General features: G+C 40.8%; 1 protein-coding gene across 4 annotated transcripts; it reads left to right on the top strand.

Moving 5' to 3' along the window:
• Positions 1–5: 5 nt before the first annotated feature.
• Positions 6–25,216, top strand: LOC119538677 (von Willebrand factor A domain-containing protein 5A-like). Of its 4 annotated transcripts, XM_037841817.1 has the most exons (18): positions 6–24; positions 2,509–2,566; positions 2,687–2,889; positions 3,178–3,400; positions 3,524–3,699; positions 3,960–4,074; positions 7,206–7,375; positions 7,613–7,701; positions 7,929–8,073; positions 8,474–8,553; positions 13,338–13,452; positions 14,197–14,361; positions 14,654–14,754; positions 15,133–15,386; positions 18,873–19,001; positions 20,754–20,884; positions 23,539–23,665; positions 24,213–25,216. In XM_037841817.1, exons 2-18 carry the CDS (start codon positions 2,524–2,526, stop codon positions 24,290–24,292), a joined length of 2,346 nt encoding a protein of 781 aa, XP_037697745.1. In that variant the 5' UTR covers positions 6–24; positions 2,509–2,523; the 3' UTR covers positions 24,293–25,216. The 4 variants fall into 4 exon arrangements, 2 of the variants coding, with proteins under 2 accessions (XP_037697745.1, XP_037697746.1); XR_005217620.1 differs by lacking the exons at positions 18,873–19,001; positions 23,539–23,665; positions 24,213–25,216 and adding exons at positions 18,706–18,817; positions 19,002–19,095 and having other exon boundaries at positions 20,754–20,800; XR_005217619.1 differs by lacking the exons at positions 23,539–23,665; positions 24,213–25,216 and having other exon boundaries at positions 18,873–19,095; positions 20,754–20,874.

Below are 25,216 nucleotides of genomic sequence, written 5' to 3'. Positions count from 1 at the left end.
AGAGAATCTCTTCTGCTGGAGCAGGTAGGTGACCTGCCCTTCTAACTCCCTTTCCTCCTGGCCCCTAATCTGTTGGGGCTTGTTTAACTGTCAGCCCAAGGGATGGGGAATTTAGTCCTAATGTGCGATCCCAGGGGAGTTTCTGCAGGTTTGGCACTTTTGGGGACTCTTGTGGGGTTTGGGAGGGGGGGAGGTATTTAGCCATGTCAAGAGCCCTGTTCTTCTGTTCCTTCTTTCCTTTTTTTTCCTTTTCCTCCCCACTTTATGTATTCCCGTTCTTTGATATGGACAATAGGCGCTTTCTCAATTTTATGTAATTTTATCCTGTGAAAATGCAGCTTCAAAACCCACTTCCCCTGTCCCCGATTGGGTTGCAGCCCCTAAGCCCTTCAACAGAAAATGCCTCAAGACTGAAAATTTAAGACTGGGAATATAAAGGTTAAATCACTCTCCGTTTCTGTGCAACCCCCCTCTGCATCCCACCCTCAGGTCTCCTTGGCTGGGTCCGGCTTCCCAGCTCCTGCGCTGCAACAGGCGGGAGGGGTGCGGCCGCTGCCCCAGCGCCGAGCCAGCCAGCTTCTTGTCGGCTTTACCGCCTCTGCCCGGCAGTGCGGGGACCCCCTGGGTCTGCGAGATGGCGCCTCTTCTCTCAGCTGCCTGAGATTCAGGTCTTTGACCTTGGTCAGCTGATGTGGCCCCTCTTTGCAAACCTGTTGCTAGGTGCATTTCTGAAGTGCCCTCCCGAGGGACAGAATTAATTCTGGCAGAGCAGTTTTGAAGGGGAAGAGTAGAAGTAGAGGGGTGGAGTACAGCAGATTTCTCTGAATGAGGGATTTGATCTGGGAGATCCCGGAATGAGAATAAGAATGAGGAAATAAGGTGGTTTCTTTGTAGAAGAAACCTGCTTCTCTCTCTTCCTCTGGCAGCCACCCTTGGTGAGTACGCATAGCTGGTGAGCCTTGGTTGCCTAACAATTCCCCCAGCTGTTTTACCCCCTGTGTGAGTCTCCTGCCTTACTCCACTTCCTCCTCTTATTATGAAAAATTCCTCCCTCCCCCAGGCCCAGCTTGTTTTCCCAGAGAACTCGCCCCATCAAGGAATCCGCCTGGAAGCCCTTTTCCTGACCATTCTCTCCTCTCTCCGCAGCCGTGACTGCCCTCTGTGTTTCTGTCACATTGTGAACCATTTTACTACACAACTGCTCAACATAAAAATAGATATGGAACACAAAGCCTAATTTAATGGCACTGATTTGTGGGAGTGGGGCAGGGTATATAACAAACACTGTGGATATCAGATGGATGCAGTAGGGTGTGATGTTTTATTTAGTGGGTGTCAAAGGCCTGGAAATAGTCCTGCCAAAGGCTGTAGAATCATTGAGGTGATGGTTGTTACAGTGAACCTCAGAGTTCACCCGCCTGTAAGTTCCTTAGAGAAGGCTGAAGTTCTCCTTGTCTTATCCATCTCTGGGCATCTGAACAAGCAACTTGGGTTCATTTCTCGTCAGCCTTCTCTACACAGGAGGCAATGCCATTTTTGCTCCTTAAGGTGTGTTTTTAGGGAGAAGCTCCCTTGTTCGTTGGCGATGGCAGCTCAGGCCACACTAACAGCACAGGGAGGGGCCAGCTTGGATCAATCTGGTTCAGAATGGTCTGAAACCAGCTTCCAGGGGTGCTAAGGCAGAAGACTCGGCCCAAACTCACCTGTTGACTCTCTGGGTAAAAGAATCAATGTAAAGCATAATCTAGATATGGAAACTTCATCTCTTTCTTTGTTACCAAATCCCACAAAATGGTTGTCCAGCTTATAATAAAATTGGAAGCTGTGTTTAGGAGGGTCTGCTTTAAAATAGAGGACATGCTGCATATATGATATTTGTAAATATCAGAGTATCTTCATCAGAGAGAACAAACTGTGGTTTCAATTATGAGCCCCAACTGAAAAGTCATAATGATCTAAGTTGCAGAGGTTTCTGAGTAGCAGCAGAGCTTTATTTAACAATAACCATAACGAGAACCATACTCATGGTTACCATCACTGGTTAAATGCCTCCTATGGGCCAGGCACTACACATATGTAGGCCAGGGACTATACATATATTAAATCAATACGAAGCATAGAGCTTGTGGTTCTCATGTTAGAAAGAGAATCCCGAGGTTCAGATGGGTGAAGTTGATTACACTTATGCAATACACTTAAGGAGTGGTGTATTAAATTTGCCTTTGAAAAAAGTTGAGCCAGTATTTGAACCAGCCTTAGGGTGTTTCAGAGATTTCCTCTTTAGTGGGTACTTTGGCATATTACAGCTTCTCCATCTGAGCTGGCATTTAGAACAAACCTTACTATCAGAATCTTTGTCTCTTTCTTTCCAGGCTTCTGTTTGCCTCCTACCTCCATTATTAGCTCCCTGAATCTATTCTTAATGCCAGAGAGCAACACAGAAGATAATGGTGTTTGAATAGATGTTCCCCAAAATGTCACTGTGTTCTTGATGTGTCATTTCCACAGAAACCCTGTGCCACCATGGTGCGCCCCTGTGGCCTTCTCACCTGCCGAGAGGAGCCAGGTAAGCCTGGTTACCTAATTACACCTGCCGGTGTATCTTTGGCATCTAGCACAATGTCTGGCCTGCAGGAGGCATCCTGTTAAGCTTTTTTGAACTCTTTGATCTCTGGTCTATCCCCAGTGCCACTGAAGAGCATCTCTGTGAACTTGTCCATATGTGAGTTTGTGGCTGGTGTGTCTGCAACTTTAAACTATGAGAATGAGGATATCGTTCCCATGGAGGCCTTCTTTGTGTTCCCGATGGATGAAGACTCAGCTGTCTATAGCTTCGAGGCCCTGGTGGATGGGAAGAAAATTGTGGCTGAATTACAGGATAAGATGAAGGTACTTCCTCCTGGCTCATTTCCTTACCACATACTCATTAGGATCACCATCAAAGGGAACATCACTGAAAATGCTGATGTTGGAAAGTTCCTCCATTCCTTTCTAGCTGCTATTTTCCTAAAACCATTTTGGGAACTCATTCAGAGATACTCAGAGTATGGCTGGGAACTTGGCACGACCGATTCCAATCCCTCCCACCCGTCTTTCTTTTCTGCACCACTCGTCTCTTCATCACCCATTAGCTTTGATGTCACCTTTCCTTCCTGTCCCTCACCCCGTTCTCTTTAGGCTCACACCAACTATGAGACTGCCATTTCCCAGGGCCACCAGGCCTTCCTCCTGGAGGAGGACATCAGCTCCAGGGATGTCTTCTGTTGCAATGTGGGAAACCTCCACCCAGGGTCCAAGGTGGCACTCACCCTGCACTACGTGCAGGAGCTGCCCCTGCAAGCCAATGGGGCCCTGCGCTATGTGCTCCCAGCTATCCTGAATCCTCGGTATAATCTCTTTGGTGAGGAATCTTCCCCTTTGGAATACTCGTGGTGGGTGACTTTTATTTGGGGAAACCTGCTTGAACTTGCGGGGGTGCTAAAACGTACGGGAAGGAAAACAGAAGTAAGGTAACTTTTTGCAGGGCAGTCTATGAGAAGTTGCCTTCAAATGAAGACTCCTGTAGTTCCTCTGAAGGGCCTGCCCTACGCACTCAGCCTGGTCGCCACCATCAGCTCCCAGCATGGCATCGAGAAGGTGAAATCCAACTGCTCCTTGAGTCCTCTTGAGTACCTTGGAGATAAGAAGACCAAAGTTCAGGTGATAAGAAAGAGAGCACTATTGTTGCTGGTGCCCCATTCCTATCCCTTCCTAATTGTTCTTTAATTTTCCCTGTTAACTCAGGAGTCATGCTGCTCCCTCTTTATCCCCATTTAATGTCCAGCACCTTCTCTTCATTCTCACCCCTGCTCTGACCGTGCTCCCTCGGGGAAGAGGCCTGTTGCCCTCTGCCCTGACCTCAGCCTCAGGCAGCAAGCAGGGATGGTTCTGACCTGTCTCCTTTGCTCGCCTCTCCTCAGGTTTCTCTGGCTGATGGACACAAGTTTGATTGCGATGTGGAGCTCCTGATCTACTACTGTGAGGTGCACAAGCCCAGTGTGGCCGTGGAGATGGGAAAACCAAAAGCAAAGCCAGGTATTCTCCTTCTCCGCTGGTAGTCATCCAGAAGGTAATTCAAAGGTTTCCCCTCAAATTACTTTTCTTTCCCCCATCCAGAAGCAGAGAAAACATATCAGTGTGAAACATTAAGGTCACTTACACAAGGGCAAGCAGAAATGGTTAGGTTTAATGAACATCATGTCATTATTACTTAGAGGCAAATTTAAGTGCATCAGTGGATAACTGGGAAAAGGATACGAACAAATAAGTCACAAGAGGAAACAGTTTACAAGCATGTGCAGCAATGATCAGTCTTGACAGAAACACAAATAAAAATCATCAGGTACTAGTTTTACCTTTCAAATTATCAAAGATTTTCAAATCTGATTTTGCTTCATGTTTTAAAAGATGAGTCTGCTTCATAGATTGCTTGAGGCAAAATGATTTGGTATTGGGAATCTTAGCTAAGGAAAGAAATCTAAATATATAGAAAAACATCCACCAAGATGTTCCATGCCAGTTAGTGTTATCAAGGATCAATAAGCAATCAAAATGTCTTATAGTGGCTAAATTCACTATTGAAGGCATACTTAATGAGTTACTATGCAGCTACTAAAATAATAGACATTGAAAAATTGAACTAATATGGAAAAAAGTCTTCCTAAAAATGTTAAGTAAAAGAAAAATAAGTTAAACAGACTGGTTGCCAGTATAAAATAACCCATCTATTAGGAAAAAAAAAAAGATTTTAAAACATAGGAAGTGTGTAAGCAATAATTGTTATTAGATCAAGACTAAGTTTAGTTTCATTTGCAAGTATTTCCCTTATTTTCTAAATTTTCCCTAATACAGATGCATTTTTTCTTATAATTACAATTGGGATAACCCATGTCAGTCTGCTGCTCTCTTCCGGCCTTCCAGTGCTTTGGTGTCACCAGATTGCAGAGCCCATGACGCAGGCCTGAGGGTGCTGCCACTTCTGGAGCATTGTCTACATTGGTGAAATGGAAGTACCTTGGTGACAGTCATGTTCAGAGTTGCCTGGCTTGAGTTAGGCTTGTCTGTCACTACAGCTGTTGCAGAGACAGATCCCTATAGTTGGTCCTTGATAGGAGGCCAGTCCACTCTCTCATATTAATGTCTGGCCAAGGTAGCTTCATATTCGAGCTCACAGAATGGAACTCTTAGGTTTGCTTTCACATGTTCAGTGATTTTTCCTCAGGGCAAGCTGCCCATGCTAAGGTTAGAGGGGCTTCTAGTTTCTACCACAGGTTTGCTATAACTGGCCCCTATTCTTTGAAGAGACCCTCATGGAAGGGGTGCTATGCAGATTTTTGTCTTCTATTCCCCATGACCAAAGGAGGTCAACAGGGGCAGCCTTTACATCATCTTCTGAATCCCTTTCAACATTGTCTCCAAGAAGGGCCACTCATGTCTGGCTTCCCAGAACACATATTTGGTCAAGATGACTCACTGTTCCCATTTACACAGAGAAGTAACTGACAACTCTAAGAAGCAGGTTCACTCACTAAAATCATTTTAACTTTTGCCAAATGAGGTATACCACTCCATGATGCAAATGCAAAATATTATGTTTTAAAAACTTAGAAAGTTCTTATTACATCAAGAATATGTTTAATTTTTTAAAAATTAAATTTATAATTTAATAAAATCATTTTATAAAAATTAAATTTTATTACTCATTTAAAAAATTATTTTTGAGAACTTAATCTGTATTAAACCCTAAACGGAGTTCCTTATGTGCATAAGATCACTTCATCTGTTACTACCTTGATAATTCAGATGACGAAACTGAAGCTGGAAAGCAGAATTGCTCAGATTTGAAACACGTCCATTTACAAATGAGGATGCTGAGACTCGTGGAGGTGAAAATAATTTGAGCCAGGTCTAGAGAATAATAGAAGATAATACAATATATAATGTTTACCATGTACCTGATACTATTCTAAATTGTTTAACTATATCAACTCACATAATTCTCATAGCAATCCTTCTGACTTCCTAGTTCAGTGCCATTTTTACTATAATCATCTGTCTCTCAAAATGGAAAGAAATTTATCTTGTCCATTAAAAAATACTACGCTTCCATTGCATATCCAGACATCTGGGTTGCATAAAAGTTATTTTTGAATCAGTATTCCATCAAATATTTGCTGGGCCACACCCATTTTATTTGGAAAACAGTTTCATTATTGGAGTATCCCATGGATAAGAGATTTAACGCAGCCAGATCCTGCGGTCACACTGAATCCTAGAGCTGCCTAGAGTTTGGTCTTATAATCTTGGAATCAATTGTAAAATTAGGGCATTGGAATTTAATTCTATATCCTCATATGTTTTCTGAAATGTAAAACTAGAGTTGATATAACCCAGCCATTCTCATTTCATCTCTTGCTCTCAACACTAACATTTCAATTCCTGTCTCAGCTTTTACTTGCTCACCAAGTTAAAATCACAAATTTAAATATTTGATAACTTTGCCACAAAGGCCCGTCTCTCTACAGTGGTGTGGATGGTGGCATTGGGGTCCAACCTGCATCCCCATGTTTCCCTTTCTTTTTTCTGGACAGTATCAGTGAGTGCTTCATTCCCAAACAAATGGAATTAACCACACGCTCTATGACACTTGTTGTACTCTCAGCTCGTGTAACTTTTCAACATAAGAATTGTCCCTGAGCCTCACTTTTTCAAACCTGTAATTAAAGACTTAAACAAGGACCCATGTGGTGAATTTTCTCTTGCGTTGATTTGAAGAGAAAGTCTGTCTCTGCAAATAAATTTGCCTGATTCTTTTGGCAAGTGCTGGAAACTTAACCTAAGGTGTTTCATGCATTTGCCTGGCTGCCAGAAACAATGTTAAAACTAGCAGCCAGTTACAGCATTTTAATCATTGCTCGTGCCTGGTAACCTCTTCCATCTTTCTTCTTTCATATCAATTCTGCATCTTTCCCTACGGCCCACTTTTACTTAGGTTTACCACTCCCTTCAAACCCTTTGCAAGCAGATTTGGTGTAAGGATCACACTTGGTGTTTCAGATTTGAGATCTTTCTCAGCTCCCTATTCAACTCACTACAGTTAATTCTTGAGGGCCTTGAGGATTCTTGAGTTCTTTTGGTCTTACAGTGTCCTTATCCTTTCTGAGTAGAGTCTTTGATGGGAGATCCATCTGCAATGGTGAGTTTCTATCCCAACATCCCAGAAGCCCAGCCACCAATTACGTGTGGCGAATTCATCTTCCTCATGGACTGCTCGGGAAGCATGCAGTGCTCCATGAGTAAACGGGAGAAAGGAAGGACGCGCATGGATATTGCCAAGGTACAACTAGTTTCTTTCTTCCTCAGGGTCGCATGCTCAAGTGTGGAGGAATCTCAGAGGTTGAGTTAGGGTTTCTCAGAAGCTGTGGGCAGTCTCAGGCTAGCCTTGGAGTGGAAGGACCTCAAGGCACAAGGGAGGAAGGTCAAGGATCATCCCCTCAAGAGTTAGATTTCTCTGCGTCTGTGTGTCTGAGAGGATCCTCTCTCACTCTGTCTCCTCGTGATCTCTTACCTTCAGGAAACACTGGTTTTGCTGCTGAAGAGTTTGCCTTTAGGCTGTTATTTCAACATCTTTGGATTTGGATCTAAATATGAAGCATTCTTTCAGTGAGTTTCTAGAAAGGCCATAGAAAGCCCAAAAAGGTAATTTAAAGAAGGGGACTAGCTTGTTCAACTGTTGACTGCAGACTTGACTTCAGCATTGGGGATTTCAGATAAGGTTGATTAACTGTGATAAAAATATGTGTAGTAATGCCAATTACTACCATGCAGGGGCTTGGTACTGGGTGATGTTGAGTAGTCTTCTTGTAACTGGATGCATGTGTTTTCCTCAGCGATAGTGTGAGGTACACCCAGGATACGATGGAGGAGGCCTTGAGGAAAGTGAAGGTTATGCAGGCAAACCTAGGGGGCACTGAAATCTTGTCACCGCTCCAGACCATTTTCAATGGACCCCCCATCCCAGGCCACCCCCTGCAGGTAAGAACTGGAACAGGAATACAGAAGATCTCTGCTCAAGAATCTATGGCCCTGAACTTCATTGCTAGAGTATTGAAATATGGTATTTACTTTAGAGAACCTTCTATCACATAGTAAAGAAAAAGGACAAGAGGTATTTAATGGAATTCTGCGTCTTGAGTTCCATGGTCAATGAAAGTTCCTCATAGAGTGCCATAGAGGACTCGGATTAAGCTAAGAGGGAAGATGGTTCAGAACAGAACATGTAAGAACATGGCCCAAATGACAGTGGCACTTTAGGGGCTCTGATGCCTGTCTGAAGTGGAGACAGAGCCTCCGGAATGAGTTAGTTGGGTTTTTTTATGAGCAAACCCTGGCATCTTAAAAATGAACTTGATGAATGCCTCCTTTCTTTCTACAGCTGTTTGTCTTCACAGATGGAGAAGTTACTGATACATTTACTGTCATTAAAGAAGTGAGGAGCAACAGAGAGAGGCACAGGTATGAAGAGAATGTGGCTTCTGGGTGACTGGACCCAAGAGAGAGATATAATGCCATTTGTGGTCTTTATACCAGTGTTGACATTCTTTGCAGAGGACAGAATAATTCAAGAATTTTAGTTTTTACCAGTTGACAAATTTTTTATACCATTTTTTCCCTCATTACTAAAATATAAAAGCAATTTTCTAAGTAACATCAACAACACAATGCAAAATCATTGTCCTCTTATTCTCTCTAAACCACAAGGGAAACAAGAATTGAATGTAAGTTTTCAGATTTTTCTTTTTTTCTACCAATATTTTAATAAAAGTACAATGTATGAGAACTAAGCAAACCATACGTATACAGATCAAGGATTATCACAGAGTGAACACACATGTGAAACCACTACACAATTCAAGAAATAGAAAGTTACTTATACCCTCTGTCTCTAACCCTTTGCATCACACTCCTCTCCAATCATTACCTATTTCTTCCTCTCTAAAGGAAATGACTTTCCTGATTTGTAACATCTTGGATTATTTTTGCTTATTTTTGAAATTAAATAAATGAGTTACAGAGTATTTGTTTTCCTGTATCTCTTCCTTCCTTTGGTAATATATTCAGTCATACATATTTGCATGTAGCCATGGTTAATTTTCATTGCTGTATAGCATTCCAGCAAATGTCTATATGATAATTTATCCATTCTATAGCTGATGGACATTTGGTTTGGCTGTTAAGGATAATGCTGCTGTGAACATCCTGGTACATGTATTTTTGGCATATATATGAATTTATTTTGTGTTGAAATTGTTGATAGTCGTGGAGTTTCTGGGGAATGTCAGTTTTCCAAGTTATTATACTAATTTAATTCATACCAGCATTTATGAGGGTTCCAGTTGACGCATTTCCTGTGCAAAATTTGGTTTTATTTGTATTTTAAAATTGTAGTCAACCCAATGGGTGTATAGTAGTATCTCATTATGGTTTCAATTTGTATTTTCCTGATAACTAATGAATTTGGGCATCTTTTGATATTTATTGGACATTTGGAGATACTCTTTTGTAATACACCTTCAAGTCTCTTTCCTATTTTTTTTTCTGTTAGACTGATTTTTTTTTTTAACTGATTTTAATTCATTCCAGATACAATCACTTTGTTGACTATATGTGCCAGAAATATATTTTCCTATTCTATGACTGGCCTTTTCATCTTCAAAATGGTACCTCTTTATTAATAGTCATGCTTAATTTTAATCTTATCCACATCTTTTCCTTTATGGTTAGTGTTTTTTGTGTTCTATAGAAAAATCTTTCCCTACCTGAGGTCATGCAGATAGTTTATTTTGTTATGTTCTAGAAGTTTTGTTATTTTTTCTTTTATATTGTGATACACAGTGCATCTGGAATTGACTTCTGTGCATCATGTGAGGTAGAGGTTAGCTTTCATTTATCTTTTCCTTTTCGATATCAAATTGGCCCTGTGCCATTATTGATAACTTTGTTCTTTCCTCACTAATGTGCAGTGCCATTTTTGTCACAAATAAGCATTTGTACCTGTGTGGATTGTTTTTGGATCCTCTGTCCATTCCTTTGGTTTCTTTATCTAGCCTTATGCCAGAACAATACTGTTTCGGTTTGCTAAAGCTTCTGGAATGCAATATGCTAGAAATGGTTTGACTTTTAAGAATGCAGATTTATTAAGTTACAAGTTACAATCTAAAGCTGTGAAAATGTCCAAATGAAGGCACCAGCAAGAGGATACCTTCTCTGAAGAAAGGCTGCTGGCATTTGGGGTTCCACTGTCAGATAGCCAGATACATGGCTAGCATCTGCTGGTCCTTTGCTCCTGGGTTTCGTTGCTTTCAGCTTGTAATTCCAGTGGCAGTGGCTTTCTCTCTGAGTGTTTATGGGTTCTGTCTTAGCATCTCCAGGGCGTTTCTCTCTCTCCAAGCTCTCTCAGTATTTCTGCTTTTATCCTTTCATAAAGGGCCCCAGTAAAGGATTCAGACCCACCTTGAATTGGGTGGGTCACATCTCAATTGAAACAACCTAATCAAAAGGTCTCACCCATAGTAGGTCTGTCCCCACAGGAATGGATTAAAAGAACATGGCCTTTTCTGGGGTACCTAGCAGTGCCAAACTACCACAAACACCATCTAAATTAGTGTAGCTCGATGATAAATCTTGATTTACAATAGTGTAAGTCTTCAACTCTGTTCTTTTGCAAGACTGCCTTAGTTATTCTCGGTTCTTGGTATTGGTATTTTAGAAATAGCTTGTCAATTTCTACGAAAAAAAAATCTGTTGGGATTTTGATTAGAATTGCATTGATTTTATAGATCAATTTTGGAAAAATTCAGTACTGATGTACTGAATATTCCAATCTATTTACATGATATATCCTTCCATTTATTAGGTCTTCTCTAAATAATGTTTGTTCCCAGGATTTTATTTTAAAAATTTAAACCTATAGAGAATTTGAAAGAATAGCACAATTAATACTCAGATATACTCTTCACCCAGGTCTACCAGTTGACATTTTATCACTATTTTTTTTGTCGGAAACTTTTGAGAGCAAGCCACAGCTATCAAAACCCTTCATCTATCATTACTTACACATTTATTTTCTAAGAACAAAGGACTTTTTGCTAAATAACCACAATAAAACTACTAAATTTAAGACATTTCCACCTTTCAATCATCTGTTTTGTACTTAGCACTTGCTTCATGGGGAAAAGGGACACCAAATGCCAGTTTCACTCTCTTGACTTCCCTCCTCTCCCACGTCTTGAGCCATAGATCCTTATTGTCTTGATAGCCCATTGCTATTTTTAAACAGATTATTAGAAAATTGTGTACAGCTCTTCTAGTTCTCAACTGATTTGAAACAATTACTCTGCCATTGCTGTGAACAGAACTCCCCTAGGGTTTTCTATTTTAAGTTAGAGGTCTTACGTTTCAGTCCCAGTTCTTCTGCTTGCCAGCGTTTCATCAAATCTCCTGAACTCTCTAAGCCTCAATTTCTCATTTGAAAATGGGGATAATAATAGTTCTTACCTTATAGATTTACTATGAGGGTTAAAAGAGCATACTTATGTAAAGTATTAGGAAATGTGCTTGACACAATATAAATGCTATATATATTTTTGCTGTTACTGTAATTGTTATCTTTATTGTCAGCATCCACATGAAGCACTTAAGTGAGCTCAAGGGATATACTTAATAATTAGTAAATATTGTTTAGTTTTGTATTTAGATATAAAAACATTTATAAATATGCAAAAAAAAATGCCCTTTGTAAGCAATAAAGAACATAAGCTACCATTCAACGATAGTGTTGGAAATTTCAAGATAGTGGTGTCAAGTTGCTGGCAGACTGGGGTCTTTAGAGAGCATGATCACAGTTCAGTCACTGCAGTTGAATGTTGGGTCCTTAGACCTACAAGTTTGGAGAATCAGTCCTAATGCAGGTGTCGCTAGACTTGGGGAGGGTGACTCAAACTAACCCAATCCAAAAGAGGCCAATGCGTAAGCCAGAATTCCAGTGTATTAATTTTCAGTGAGAAATTGTAAATTTCCCTGTAAACCCTCTAAAATGCTGGTTTTAGTTTTACAGCACATTCTCTGTTTTTAAACATTTCTATTTTGGAAGCCAACTTGTGATCAAAAAGCTATTGCGTGATTATGGTTTGTAAACTTTCTTGGATATAGTAAGATCATGTTGGAAGCAATAGAGTTATTTTAGGTTTTTTTTTTCTCTTATTCCATTGTTTTCTTAGGGGTTGTTAATTTTCTTGGGGTATGGTAGGAACATGTTGGAAGCAATGTAGTTATTTTAGATTATTTGTTTTTCTTACTCCTCTGTTTGGACATGGTTTATTAATTTTCTTGGGGTATGGTAGGAACATATTGGAAGCAAAGTAGTTATTTTAGGTTATTTGTTTTCCTTAATCCATTGCTTTGTTTGAAATGTTGTGGGGTTTTTTTGGTTGTTGTTTGCTTGTTTGTTTTTAATTTTTTGATAAACAAAGTTAAAAAATTGAAAAAAAATCAGTAGAAAAATGGGAGTAAAAACTAAATGACAAATAGGGTGGGATGGGGGGATGGTTTGGGTATTCTCTTTTCACTTTTATTTTTTATTCTTATTCTGATTCTTTCTGATGTAAGGAAAATGTTCAGAAATAGATTGTGGTGATGAACGCATAACTATATGATCATACTGTGAACAGTTGATTGTATACAATGGATGACTGTATGGTTTATGAATATATTTCAATAAAACTGAATTAAAAAAAAAAGCTATTGCGAATGTAATTAACAACATTGTACACTTGAAATTTTTTTTTTAGTTATATTATTACTTTTTTATTATTATTTATTTTATTATTATTATTATTTCCTTTTTTCCCCCCTTAAATGTAGCATTAAAGTCATCAGACATACAGTGGTTTTCTAGGGGGTTCCTGTGGTGAGACAGACAACACCCTCTGTAAAACTTAGTGCATGTGTGATGTTGGACAGATTACTTCAATTCTCTGGGCTTCTGTTCTTTATTTGCCAAATGAGACATAAGCCTGCCTCTTAGGAGTCTTGTGATAAATTATATCATTAAGATGGTTAGCATAATTCCTGGAATATAGGATCTGCTCAGTAAATGGTAGTTATTAAACTTTTGGTCAAGAAAGTAGACTACGTCTTTATGTATTTTGGACTATTATGCATTTTTTAACATGATGCATTAATTTTATAACTTCACGCTTTAGTGCCTATCTCTAGCCTCTAACCTCTTATAATTGCAGATGTTTCTCATTTGGAATTGGAGAAGGTGCCTCCACCAGCCTAATAAAAGGCATTGCCCGGGTCGCCGGGGGCGCTTCAGAATTTATCAGCAGCAGGAACAGGATGCAGTCCAAGGTGAGGGACAGGCCGTGTCCAGGGGAGTCTGTCCACCCTTGCAGGGTGGCAAGGGCACTAGCAACAGTGCGCCTCCAAGATTCATTTTGTATATCCCCAGGCTCTTGGACTGTATACTTAGTGGGGCTATTGTTGCCCTTATGTAAAAGGGCCCAGTGTGGTTTCTGGAGAAACGGTATCTGGTTCTAGTAGCTGGGAGCCCAGAGATGAAATGCTGATTGAGGGTGGTGGCTTTTTGTTTTAGACCAGAGACAGAAAAGCTAAGAGTTTTGAATGTCACAATTGAGACTCCAGGGCTGAGTTTTAGGACCTCTTTCAGTTCCATATCCTATTCTCCATGCCAAGGATATGAAGATAAAGAGAAAGAACTATTGTGGTATGTTTCAATAGATTGGAAGAGGTGGGAAATCAATGGTCCATGTGAACAGTAACCACAAGAGGAAGGCACCTTCCACCTCTGGTTATGTTTCTAAGTTCATCTTCCCAGTTGATGCCATCTCTTTTCCTTACTTCTCCAGGGGTCTCAGACACTTCTTCCATTCACATTTATGTTACTATGTGTTCAGCCTTAGCTTCTTCATGTGTAAAGTAAGGGTAATAATGTCTAGCTCCTAGATTATACTAAGTGTCATGCATGAGATTTATGGTGTCACTTAGCACCTGGTTCATAATAAAAAGTCAATCAATAGTAGTTATCTTTGCTATTAATGTTTTTATGGTTATCCTTTTCTCTCTCCCCGCCAGGCTCTTTTGGCCCTGAAGCGTTCTCTACAGCCTGTGGTAGAGAATGTCTCTTTGAGCTGGGCTTTGCCTCAAGGTCTGTCTGCTCAAAGGCTTTCCCCAGAACAGACTGTCATCTTTAAGGGTCAGAGGTTAATCATCTATGCCCAGTTGACCAGGACAATGCCGGTGAGTTCCCATTTGTGTCTGTTCTCTAGTCAGAGTAGCCGCTGCCCCCAAGCCCCACCCCAGACAATTTAAGTAGATCTGATAAGTGGATTTGGATCTCATCAAGGGATCACACTTTCCAGGGGTAGCCAGCCTGTCCCTTTCCCCATCATTTCAGATCTCTGACTTTCTGGGATACCAGATTCCTAGCCAGAATTTTTAATGGGTAGGGTTGGGGGGGGGGCAGGTCTAGTCTGACTCTTCTCTTGGAGAACTCGCCCTTCTGTCACTTTTACTCTTCCTTAATTTGTAGCCAGAAGAGGCAACAGGACAAGTATGCCTCAGATACACACTCCAGGAGAAGAGTTATGAGAATAAGGTGACATTTTACCTACATCCCAAGCATGATGCCAAGTGAGAATTTACAGTTTTCTTTTGCTATTTCCTTCCTTCTTCCCTCCTTCCCTTCCTTCCTTTCTTTCCTCCTTCCTTCCTTCCATCTTTCTTTATTTTCTCTTCTCTTCTCTTCTCTTCTCTCCTCTTCTTCTCTTCTCTTCCCTTCTCCTTCCTTCTCCACCCTCCTTTCCGTCCTAGAGGGTTGGTTTCCTTTTCTTAATTCTGGGCTTACTTGTTTCCCTACCATCACATCTCCCTTCTAACCCACCCAAGTCTTATCTCTCCCCTTACTTGGCTTTTTCCCCCTGTGCCATCCATAACTTTTGAGGAACCTGGGTGACTGGCACATGGGCATTTTTCCATAAGTCAGAGGATTTTTTTTTTTTTTAATTTCAGCTTCACCATTCACCGCCTTGCTGCCAAGTCCTTGCTCCAAGTCAAGGACATGGGCTTAAGGGAGACTCCAGCAAAAGATAAAAAAGAAGTGTTGAATATCAGCATGGAGTGTGGAGTTATAAGTGCTCACACAGCTTTCATTGCCATCAACAACACCCTCAACCAGCCAGTTCAGGGTCCCATGGCTCGCAGGGACATTCCGAGGCCAATTCTGTTGGGTTCTGTCAGTGCAACACCAAGATGTTATGGAACTGGTGAGTTTTATCCCATTCAAACTCATGTGAAATGAGTAAGGGGGCCTGGATATTGAAGCACATTACTTAAAGGAAAAGGCTTTGAAAAGTCCTTACATTGTTTTTTTCCCCCCTTGTTCTTCCACATCTAAGATTTCTGGTTGGTATTAAGAAAATGTTCTATCCTAGGGAACTAGAATATATCCCATTGTCAAGGAGATTCAAAATAATCCAAAGGAAGAGACAAGGAAACATTAAAACATAGAAAGTGAACATAAACATTGAGTAGTCTATATCTGAAGCTGATGCATCCTCTGGATGAAGACAGTTAAGGATCATGCAATGGCCTTTGAACCACGAGAGGGGTAGAGAATGGATGGGTGCTGACAGCCAGGACTGTCCCAGGCATAAGCCAAGCAGGCTTGATTATTGAGATTTGGGGTCAGGTGAAGAGGTTTGGGATCAGGTGAAGCAATTCTCTGGATGGGATTCCACAGCTGGAGGGAAGATATACAATGGTGCTTCAGGACGAGTCCCATGTCATTCATGCAATGTTCATTTTATTACATTTAACTATTTTAGCACCAATTATATATGAATTACTATGCTTGTTCATTGGAGATGCAGTGGTGAAAAAAATACAATTCCTGTCCCCCAAAATATTATAATCTGAGGGTGGAGGAGGAAGGGAGAGGACTGCAAACAGAGGAACAGATTTTCAACGAAGTATAAAAAGTACCATAATATAGGTAAGACCAGGATGTGCAAGAGCAGATAGGAGAGTGGAGTGGAAAGCAAAGAATTCTTCCCAGAGTAGGTGACATCTGTACTGAGACCTGAAGTTTAGATAGATTATCCTGGCAAGGAGTGGAGAACAAAAGAATGTTAAATATCAGACTCAGCATGTGCAAAAACCAGATATAAGAAAGAATAAGGAGTGATATAGGTGATGTAGGTGTTTTAGTTTGGCTGGTGTTTAGTTTTAATTTTAATTTGCCTTTGCAATGCAAAATGGAGCAAGAGGAAAGGGAACGGAAGGAAAGCAGGGACTAGATTTTGGAAAATGAGGAGTTCAGTGGACAAACAGTGTGTTAGATGTTGACAGGATCATCCATGTGGATGCTGGACTCAAAATGATAGTGAGATTTTGGAAGAAGCCCCATGAGCCAGGTGTCACAATCTTAAGTGAATGGTGAGAAAAGACCAAGAGGTTGGTAAATGATGCTGATGAAATGAAGATAGTTAACACTGTGTAGGCTTACTATGGCCAGGCCTTGTTCTATGTACTTTATATATCTTAAGTTAACTACATGTCACAACAACAATATATTTTAGTTAAAGTCATTATCTCTATTTTACACTTAACTGTACTAAAGAATTTGAGCCATATTTTGGTGAAGTCTGAGTGAATATCAGCAGGGAATTGATGTCATTAATGTATTTTATAAGCATTACTCCTGTACCAATGTTAAGAATGGATTGAAGGAGCAAGACTTCCAGGGAAACTAGATAGCAAGTTACTACATAAAACTGGGGAAAGAAGAAGTGGTCTAAACCGAGGCACTATCAGTGAATATACAAAGAAAGGACCATGTTTGACAGATTATAAGGAGGTTGATTTAGTGACTGATTCATTGTGGAGATGGAAGTCATGAAGGATGATGCCCCGATTTGTGGTTTGGACAACTGGGTGAACGACAAAACCATTTATTTCAATGGAGAACAACAGAAGAGGAGCTAGTTCAGGAGGGAGAACACTGAGTTCTTTTTAAAGCATTTTGTTCTTGGGATGCCTGTGGAGTGTCCACATGAAGACGTCTGATAGAAGGGAGATAGATGTGTCTGGTGTTCAGAAGAGAGACCGCGTATCAAGAGATGTGTCTAGCAATCATTAGCATGATGTAATAACTAAAGCCAGGAGAATGGGTAAGATTATTCAGAGGGCATGCATAAAGTGAGAAGAAAAGCTTGAAGTCCACGAAGAGTGTGTCTGAGGGATGGGCAGCAGAGCAGTCCACAAACAAGAAAAAAAGGAGTGACATAGGAAGAAAAGAAGGAAATACATATTCAAAACCAAAGGAAACTGGTACAACAAAGAGGGTTATCAAAATATCAGACATTGCAGAAAAGTCAAAGTAAAAACTGTGAAAGGACTATTGGGTTAAGTACGAAAGAAGTCCTTACGGATCTTATCAAGAGAAATTTCATTGTATAGTGGTCAGCAGAGAATCCACATTAGAGAATGTTAAAGAGTAAATGGTAGGCAGGAAAATGGGGTGGAGAGAGAGGGAACAGCTTACACAGGCACTTTAGAAAAATGTTTGGCCCAAAAGCGGGAAGGATAGAGGGTGGTATCTACAGAGGAGATTGCGGAGTTGAGGTGGGTTTTTGCATGTTATTTCTCTCTCTCTCTCTCTTTCTCTCTATCTCTATGTCTTTCCCTCCCTCCCTCTCTCCCTCTCTCTCTCTTGCTGTCTCCCTATCCCTCTCCATCTCCTTCTCTTTCTCTCTCTCCCTCTCCGTCTCTCTGTCTCTCTCTCTCTCTTAAAATATTCAGAATGGGAGAGATATGAGTAAGTCGTAATGCTAACTGGAAAGTGCCAGCAGAGAGAACTGAAAATATTGGGGGAAAATAACAGTCAATTGAGAAGAGTATTTGTTGAAGTGGAGAGGATGAGATCTCAGGCAGTACTGGAGGGATTAGCCTTCAATAGGATGAGTGACATTTTCCCACTCGTGCCAGGAAATGAAGGAAAGGCATGGGGATTAGATTTAGTCTTGAGATCACTCAAGACAATGACAGGCCTTACAGTGGGGCTTTCAGATGCTTCAGTGCATGATGGGAAGTAACAGAGAAAGGGAGGTGACAGCAGTGAAGACGTGGGAGGTAACCCAGGTGAGGGTGGGGCAGGGACAGAAGAGGTTGCCAACCCCACCTCTCAGTCCTGAGAATTTGGAATGTGGTAAATCGGGCAACAACAGTTTGAAAGGAATATAGGGAGAACAGTTCTTTGGAGGACAAGTTATATTTAAGACAAATAGCTGTAAGAAGCATTCTATGATGAGACTGAAGAGGCAGAGAAGATTGTTTAGCTTATGTCAAGGGTTCCAGAAGAAGGAGCTCAGAGGGTGAGGTCGTTATGTAGGAGGTTGGTGGATGGGAGAAGAAGAATGACACAGTAAGGGTGGTGATGAGGCAGATGTGGACAGGAGAGTATGTGTCTCAGATTATCAGGGCTCTTTGTCTACTCCAGAGAGCAGGGGGTGCTTCGGTATCAGTGTCTGTACTGGTGTCTTTCAGCTTATGCAAAAGCCTCATTCACCTACTCTCTGCCTACAGGACAGCCCATGAGGTGCACTCCTTATTCCCCCAAAAATCTACCCGCCGAGTGACGATGGAGACTTAACTGCTCGTTGTAGGCTGATGAGTAACAGGGACCTATACACTCTAGGTGAGCATCTTTCCAACAGCCTTTTCTCACCCGTGTTTGTCTGTCACACACATAGGAGTAGGCACACCCCATGCTCGTGGTGTCAGACAAAAGAAGAAATGCATGTCTCCCAAAGAGACCTCCCCAGAGATGGGAAGGACTCATTCTTCCATGGACGAGACCGACTTGGAAACTCCCCATACAGGTGAGCGCGTCCTGAATTTGCTTCTCTGACCTGTGGGGACTGAAGAACCAATCTGCAGCCTTCTGCTGTTCTTGCGACTTTCTCTACCCAGGAGGTAATTCATTTGAAGTGCATCTGGCAGAGGGTGAGATTTCCAGCCCTAAATTTGCCAGGGACAGCCCAACTTAATTAGTCTATGGTATAGGACCCTGAAACTTGTGATCCCAGGGGAATCTGGGTTGAGAACTAGTTAAACCAGCCACTTATGCTGTCTTTCTTCAGGCAGTGTGCCTGTAGACTGGGGCCCTTCCCCTGCAGGACTCTGTTGTTGCCTTATTGGGCCTTGTCTCATTGGCCGTCCTTTTACAGGTTGAGTTTGAGGGTGGAGTGTCATGATGCAGTCTGATGACTTGGTCAGCAAAGGCTAGTCCTTGGTCCCTGCATTGTGTGCTAAGCAGCCAAGCTTCTTACGTGCATGCTAAACTGTGAAAGTACATTTCACTACTAATGGGGGCCTGGTCTATTAAAATGGGCTTACATTTAGGCAACTTATTTCTGGTTTCTCTGATCATTGTAGCAAGAGTTTGTGGTGTACAATTGTTACTTGTTTAAAATTTTCTTTGCTGCTTACCCTTGATTTACTCATTCATCCTTCAGGTTGCTAGTTAAGGAGAGGGCTCAAGGTCTAAGGTAGATTCAGCTCTCTGTGCTACCACTAACTTTGTGAGTTCAGACAATTTAATTCACTTCTCAGAGGCTGAGTTCCCTCAACTATGCAGCTCCTCACCAACTAGCATTGTCATGCGAAACTTCACACTCTTGCCCACAGATTAGTTTCTTCATTTGTGTTGGTTTTCTACCCTGTGTTGATATCCCTGCAACTCAGAAGATTCCTGCTCTGAGACTTCTCACTTATAAATCCTCTCTTCTCTCAGCAACATAGAAAGAAAAGTTACCAGCAGTATTATTTTCTGCTGATTTTTGTGAATTAATAATAGCAACTACTATTTGTAGAGAGCCTGTAAGGGGCCAACCTCTTTTCTAGGTACTTTACATGCTTTCACACGCATTAGGCTTTATTGTCTCTAATTTATGGATGAGGACACTGAAGTTTCCATTGGTTAAATATTTTCTTCACACTCCAAGTAAGTTAGCAGAACTGAGATTCAAATTAAGATTGTTGAAATTCAGAGCCTTAGTTTCTTTAGTTATAGTTTATCTTGCCTACTAATTTCTAAGTTGCTCTGATTTCATCACCCATGTGATAGTTAAATACAAAATACTTCCTTAGAGAATTATGTGATCTTTAAGCAGTGTTCATACCACCAGGATTAGACACTAAACTACTTGCCGAGGAAGCCTGCTTCCTTTATGTCTGCTTTCTTTTGAAATTTTTAATAATTTAGACTCAATCTCTATTTGTCTAGAATTTTTAAATATAAAATAAAGTTTTAAAACCTATATAAACTGGCTAAGACTTTTTCACAGCATCATCCTGTGGGTCCTTGAATATCCATAGCATCCCATAGCTTTCCCTTATTGCTGCATTTTGAAGTGCAGCTCCCTTGGAGTCAGTACATCACTTGGGTTACCTACATTGTCACAGAGAAAATGCAGATCTTCTAGGGGAAGGAATGAAGGAGATCTTGGTAGGATTGGCTTAGCGCTGCACTCTTGCTACAGCTTGTCTCTGAATTCTGCAGCCTTTCTCAAGTATGCTAAGGGAGCAGTAGATTCACGACTTCCCATTCTTTCTCTCTTTTCTCCCCAAAGTCTTTGGAGAGCATCATCTTGTGCAGCTGATTTCCCTCCAAAAGGCAGATGGTTCCTGGGATCTGAATGAAGGTCTGGCCTTGGTCCTAGGTAGGAGCATGGAAGACCTCCTGGCTGCAGTTCCATTCAAGGTGTGGTTCCAAGAAGAAAAAGGAGTGTGTATGTTTCTGAGGGGTGGGGTCAGTAATGAGAATTGGGGATGAATCAAGACCCACCTGAGGGAAGAGAATATAGGGGGTCATAGACTAAATTAATTTCTGGTAAATAGAGGTTGAAGGTTTTTCTAGTTATATTAGAGAAGAAAGAACAAGGAATTAATGGGCAGTTAGTATGAGTTGATGGTTTAGGGTTGATGGATGACAAAGAGAAAGCAAAAACCGTCTTCCACTTATATCCCCTGTCAATCATCCTTGTTATAAGAGTTAATATTTATTGAGCTGTTACTCTGTGGCAGGCACTGTGCTAAGCCCTTGGCACTGAAGATCATCTTTAATCCTCATAACAATTAAATGAGGTAGATACTATTGGTGTGACAAAGCTGGAAAATCTAGGACTCTCTTCGGAGCCCATGTTATTATTCCTCTTCGTACCAAAGAATGTGATGTTGGCATTATCAAAAATTAATTGAAGCCGGGTGAGGTGAAGTATTAATAGGGACCTCCTAGTTATTTTAAATGTGTTGAAGTCTGCTGATAAGGAAACATTACATTTCAGAATTTCTAGGTAGCTTGCTAAAACTTTTGTCTAATAATCACTGAGAAATTATTAAATATAGGACAGGTGCCAAAAGTCTGAAGGACAAGAGTCATTCTGAATTTTTAAAATGTGGAAGAAGGTGATTAAATAAATTCCAGATACTCTAAAACTGTGTTGTCTAACAATAACTACTAGTCACATGTGACTACTGAGTGTGTGAAATGTGGGTAATGCAACAGAGGAACTAAATTTTTAATTGAATTGAAGTGTACTGTTAAGTGTAAAATACGTACTAATTTCAAGTAGTTTAAAAATGTAAAATATTTCAGTAATTATTTTTATATTAATTACATGTTAAAATGATAATATTTTTAATATTTTGGGTTAAATAAAATGTTACAAAAATAATTTCACCTTTTTATTTTTATATTTTTAAACCTAGCTTCTAGAAAATTAAAAATTATTTATGTGCCTTGCATTATATTTCTTTTGGACAATGCTGTTCTAGACCAAAAAAGTAAAAGGACAATTTGTAAAGACAGAAGAGGACACAAGAATCATGAAGCGCTAGTTTTGATTTACCGAGACAAAACATGTCAGACTAACATTTTCTTCTTTGATGTAATAACCAGGCCAGTAAATCAAGGGAATCGAGAGACGTGGTGTATCTGAATTTCAATAAAGAATTTGATTTTTTTTTTAAAAAAACAATGAGTACACTGACTGCATACCAAGTAGTTGAAAACCCATACCACTAAATAATGAAGTGATTTATAATCTGAAACAGATTTTTAGACCCATCAGGCCCTGATCTCTCTGGAGGTCTACATTTTCTTTGAAGTTTTAGAAGAAGATATAGATCAATGATTTCCCATTTGCAGGGTGACAAAACTGGAAGATAGAACATTGGACAAAAGAATCAGGATCCCAAAAGACCTCTGAAAAATGAATTGTAATTTTCCATGAAAATAAAAAACTCAATAGGAATAAAAATAAAGTCCTTTTTATGGTTCTAAATTCCTAACTATAAAAGTAGAAAATAGAAGTGAAATGACATAACAGCGGTTGTTAAGTGAAAACCAGAGTTTTCATATGAATACAAACTTAGTATCAATCAACAAATTTGAAACTTTATTAGTAGAAAGTAACAAAATTGTCTGAAAAGCTGTATTCTTGGGCTGTGGTCATAGAATTTCTTAAGTACATTTGCTTCTAAATGTGGCAATTTAGAAAAAAAAATCACTGTGACATTTGTTTTTAGACTGGAAAAACAAGCATGGGGATTCTTACCACTTAGACAAAAGAGGAAGGATTGAAAGAATTAAGAAAAATTATCTGAACAAAGACTACTCAGAGAGAATATGATAGCTATTTCCAAATTTTAAAGGCTATGAAATGAAAGAGGAATTTTCCTTAATACATTTGATTCTAAAATCTGAAGCCAGGAGCAAAGGGTGAAAACTCACAGGAGACAGTTTTCTGCTCTATGGCTGAGACTTTCTATTGAGCAATATTGTAATGTAAACTTTAGATTCAGAATATTTGGGCTCTATTCCCAGCTCCATCATTTGCTAGAAAGTTGTCTTTGGACAAATCAAATCATTTCATTGCTGTATGAATCTGTTTTCTCTCTTAAAAAAAAAATGTAGTTGTTGATATTCCTAATGGAATTGTTTTTTTTTGTTTTTTTTTTTTTTTTGGTTTGTTTTTGTTGTTGTTTGGCTAGGGTTCAAATGAAAAACCTTGAAAGCACCTTATAAAATATAAAGCAACTGTGCATATGTTTTTCTTATCACAGCTGGGTAACCACTTGCTGAGAGGTTTCAAGGGGTTTCAAGCACTGTCCTAGTAGTAACACTGGATTTGATACTTAAGGTCTCTCTACCCTAAGACTTAACGAACCATTTCCTGAGGTTCAGGGCCTGGCTTTATGCTTGCAAGCAGTAGATGGAGGTAAAGAGACCCCAGGGGATTCATTTAGTAGGTGGAGGGGGCAGTGAGTGAGGAGGGAGTGGGGCTTTCTGCATCAGCTTGAGGGGCTTCTAACTCCAACTTGGAGGCTTCAGGGAATTCTCTCCCGACTGTACAGAATTATGATTCCTCAATCTGGGCCACCATCCTGGCTGTGCTCTGGCTGCATGCCAATGGTGAGGACCTGAAGTGTGAGTGGGAGCTGCTGCAACAGAAGGCTGTGAACTGGATTCGCATCCATGCAGGTAGGGGGCACAATCCTGAGACCCCCATGCTTTCCCTTTTAGGAATCTGGCCCTGCTCCCAGCCATGGAGCCTCCAGGCCTGGGGGAGAGTGACCGGGAGAAAGAGCCCCCCAAAGACACCTCCCGACCACCATCCTGCTTGGGAGCTCTCTGGGTCTCTGAGCCACTTTGTTCCTTGGCAGGCATGGGTGTGAGAGTGAAATTTTAGAATTGGGGGGTGAGTAAAGAGGGAAAGGGGCTTAGATGGGTGGTGTGAATTGTGAGAAGGACAAGCAATATAATTTATTCTCCTTACCATCTCAGTACTTAGGTAAATAGAAGACTGGGCTTGGAGCACTCACTTCTTGGATGCTTATTAACTCCCTGCTGCTGAGTGTTTCTGAGTCAGAGAATCTGGGCAGGAGAAAGAGAAAAATCAGGGGTATTGAGGAAAGATAGAGGCAGGACTTGAGGGAGACGGTCAGGGTGGTGTGAGGGAGACGGAGGGACGATCTCTCCTCTCATGGCTGCCCCTCAGCTCCTAATTCGTTGTTTCCCCCACTTCAAGGTACCCCCCTGAGGGAGCTTGTGAAAGCTGGTATTGATCTCCTGAAGACAACTGTGGACCCCTCCATCCTTGGACTCTGAGGATGTCCTCCAGAAACACAAGTGCCTCTTCTCTGCTTCTGACCCTTCTTTTACTCTCTCTTCTGTTGTGATGTGTTTTTTTGTTTCACACCTATTCTATCAATTTTCTGTCATGAATGTAAAAGATGCCCAGTGACGTTCCTTCTCTGTCCTCTCTTCCTGTCCCCAAGCATTCCCCTCAGGCCAGCGTCAGTGGTCCCAGAATATGTTCCCTTTCTTGGAGGAGTTCAGAGCATTCATCGACAGTGATGTTCCTCCTGGGTTTTTCAGAGTGACAAGAGACATAACAGGTGACAGGGACACCAGAGTGAAGGCAGCAGCACAGATGTTAGGGGATGCCTGAATTAGAGGACTCTCTGTGGCATATTTATCTAGTTACTGTTTATCTTAAATACTTACCAAGACCAGACTGGCTATCCCTGAAGTTTTCCATTTTTAAATAGAGGGAGAATTTGGAGGAGAGGTTGAAAGCAAATATCAGGATCAATATGAACTCAAGATCATGAGGAAAGAGACTCAAGGGGTCCATGGTGAGAGCTGGCTCTTTTTAGGATCTTCTTGGCTGTATTGACGTGGGCTTTCGTAGCCTAAACCATATGATTTTCCTCATGTTGAGTGGAGTTACAGCTGTTGGCAACAGATGTTTCTTCTTAATCAGTAAACATCACAGTAAGGGGGCTATAATGGTATCCTCAGGCCTAGCCAGAGTTTCTGAATCCTCTAAGCCTGACTGATCTAGCAAAATAAAGAGAATGAGTTTAAATGCAGCTTTGTCCGAGAGCTGAAGCTGGATCACACACCCCATCTGGAAGAAAGGAGCTCTTCGTTCCTGAACTCTTCTGGCCCTTATGTCCCATGTATTGTATCCTAATGAAAATCCCTAGAATACGATGTATCAATATAAAAATGACTATCCCTACTGCA

The sequence above is a fragment of the Choloepus didactylus genome, chromosome 6 (assembly GCF_015220235.1).
Source record: "Choloepus didactylus isolate mChoDid1 chromosome 6, mChoDid1.pri, whole genome shotgun sequence".
Lineage (NCBI taxonomy): Eukaryota > Metazoa > Chordata > Mammalia > Pilosa > Megalonychidae > Choloepus > Choloepus didactylus.
Note: the sequence above shows the minus strand (reverse complement) of the source record. Positions and strands in the feature narration are given on the sequence as shown.

Bases quoted from the DNA above. Each gene is read 5' to 3' on its own strand.
- LOC119538677 (XM_037841817.1), top strand. From the start codon at position 2,524: ATGGTGCGCCCCTGTGGCCTTCTCACCTGCCGAGAGGAGCCAG. The intron at 2,567-2,686 runs GTAAGCCTGGTT...GTCTATCCCCAG, and splicing joins CACCTGCCGAGAGGAGCCAG to TGCCACTGAAGAGCATCTCT. The intron at 3,401-3,523 runs GTGAGGAATCTT...AACTTTTTGCAG, and splicing joins TCCTCGGTATAATCTCTTTG to GGCAGTCTATGAGAAGTTGC.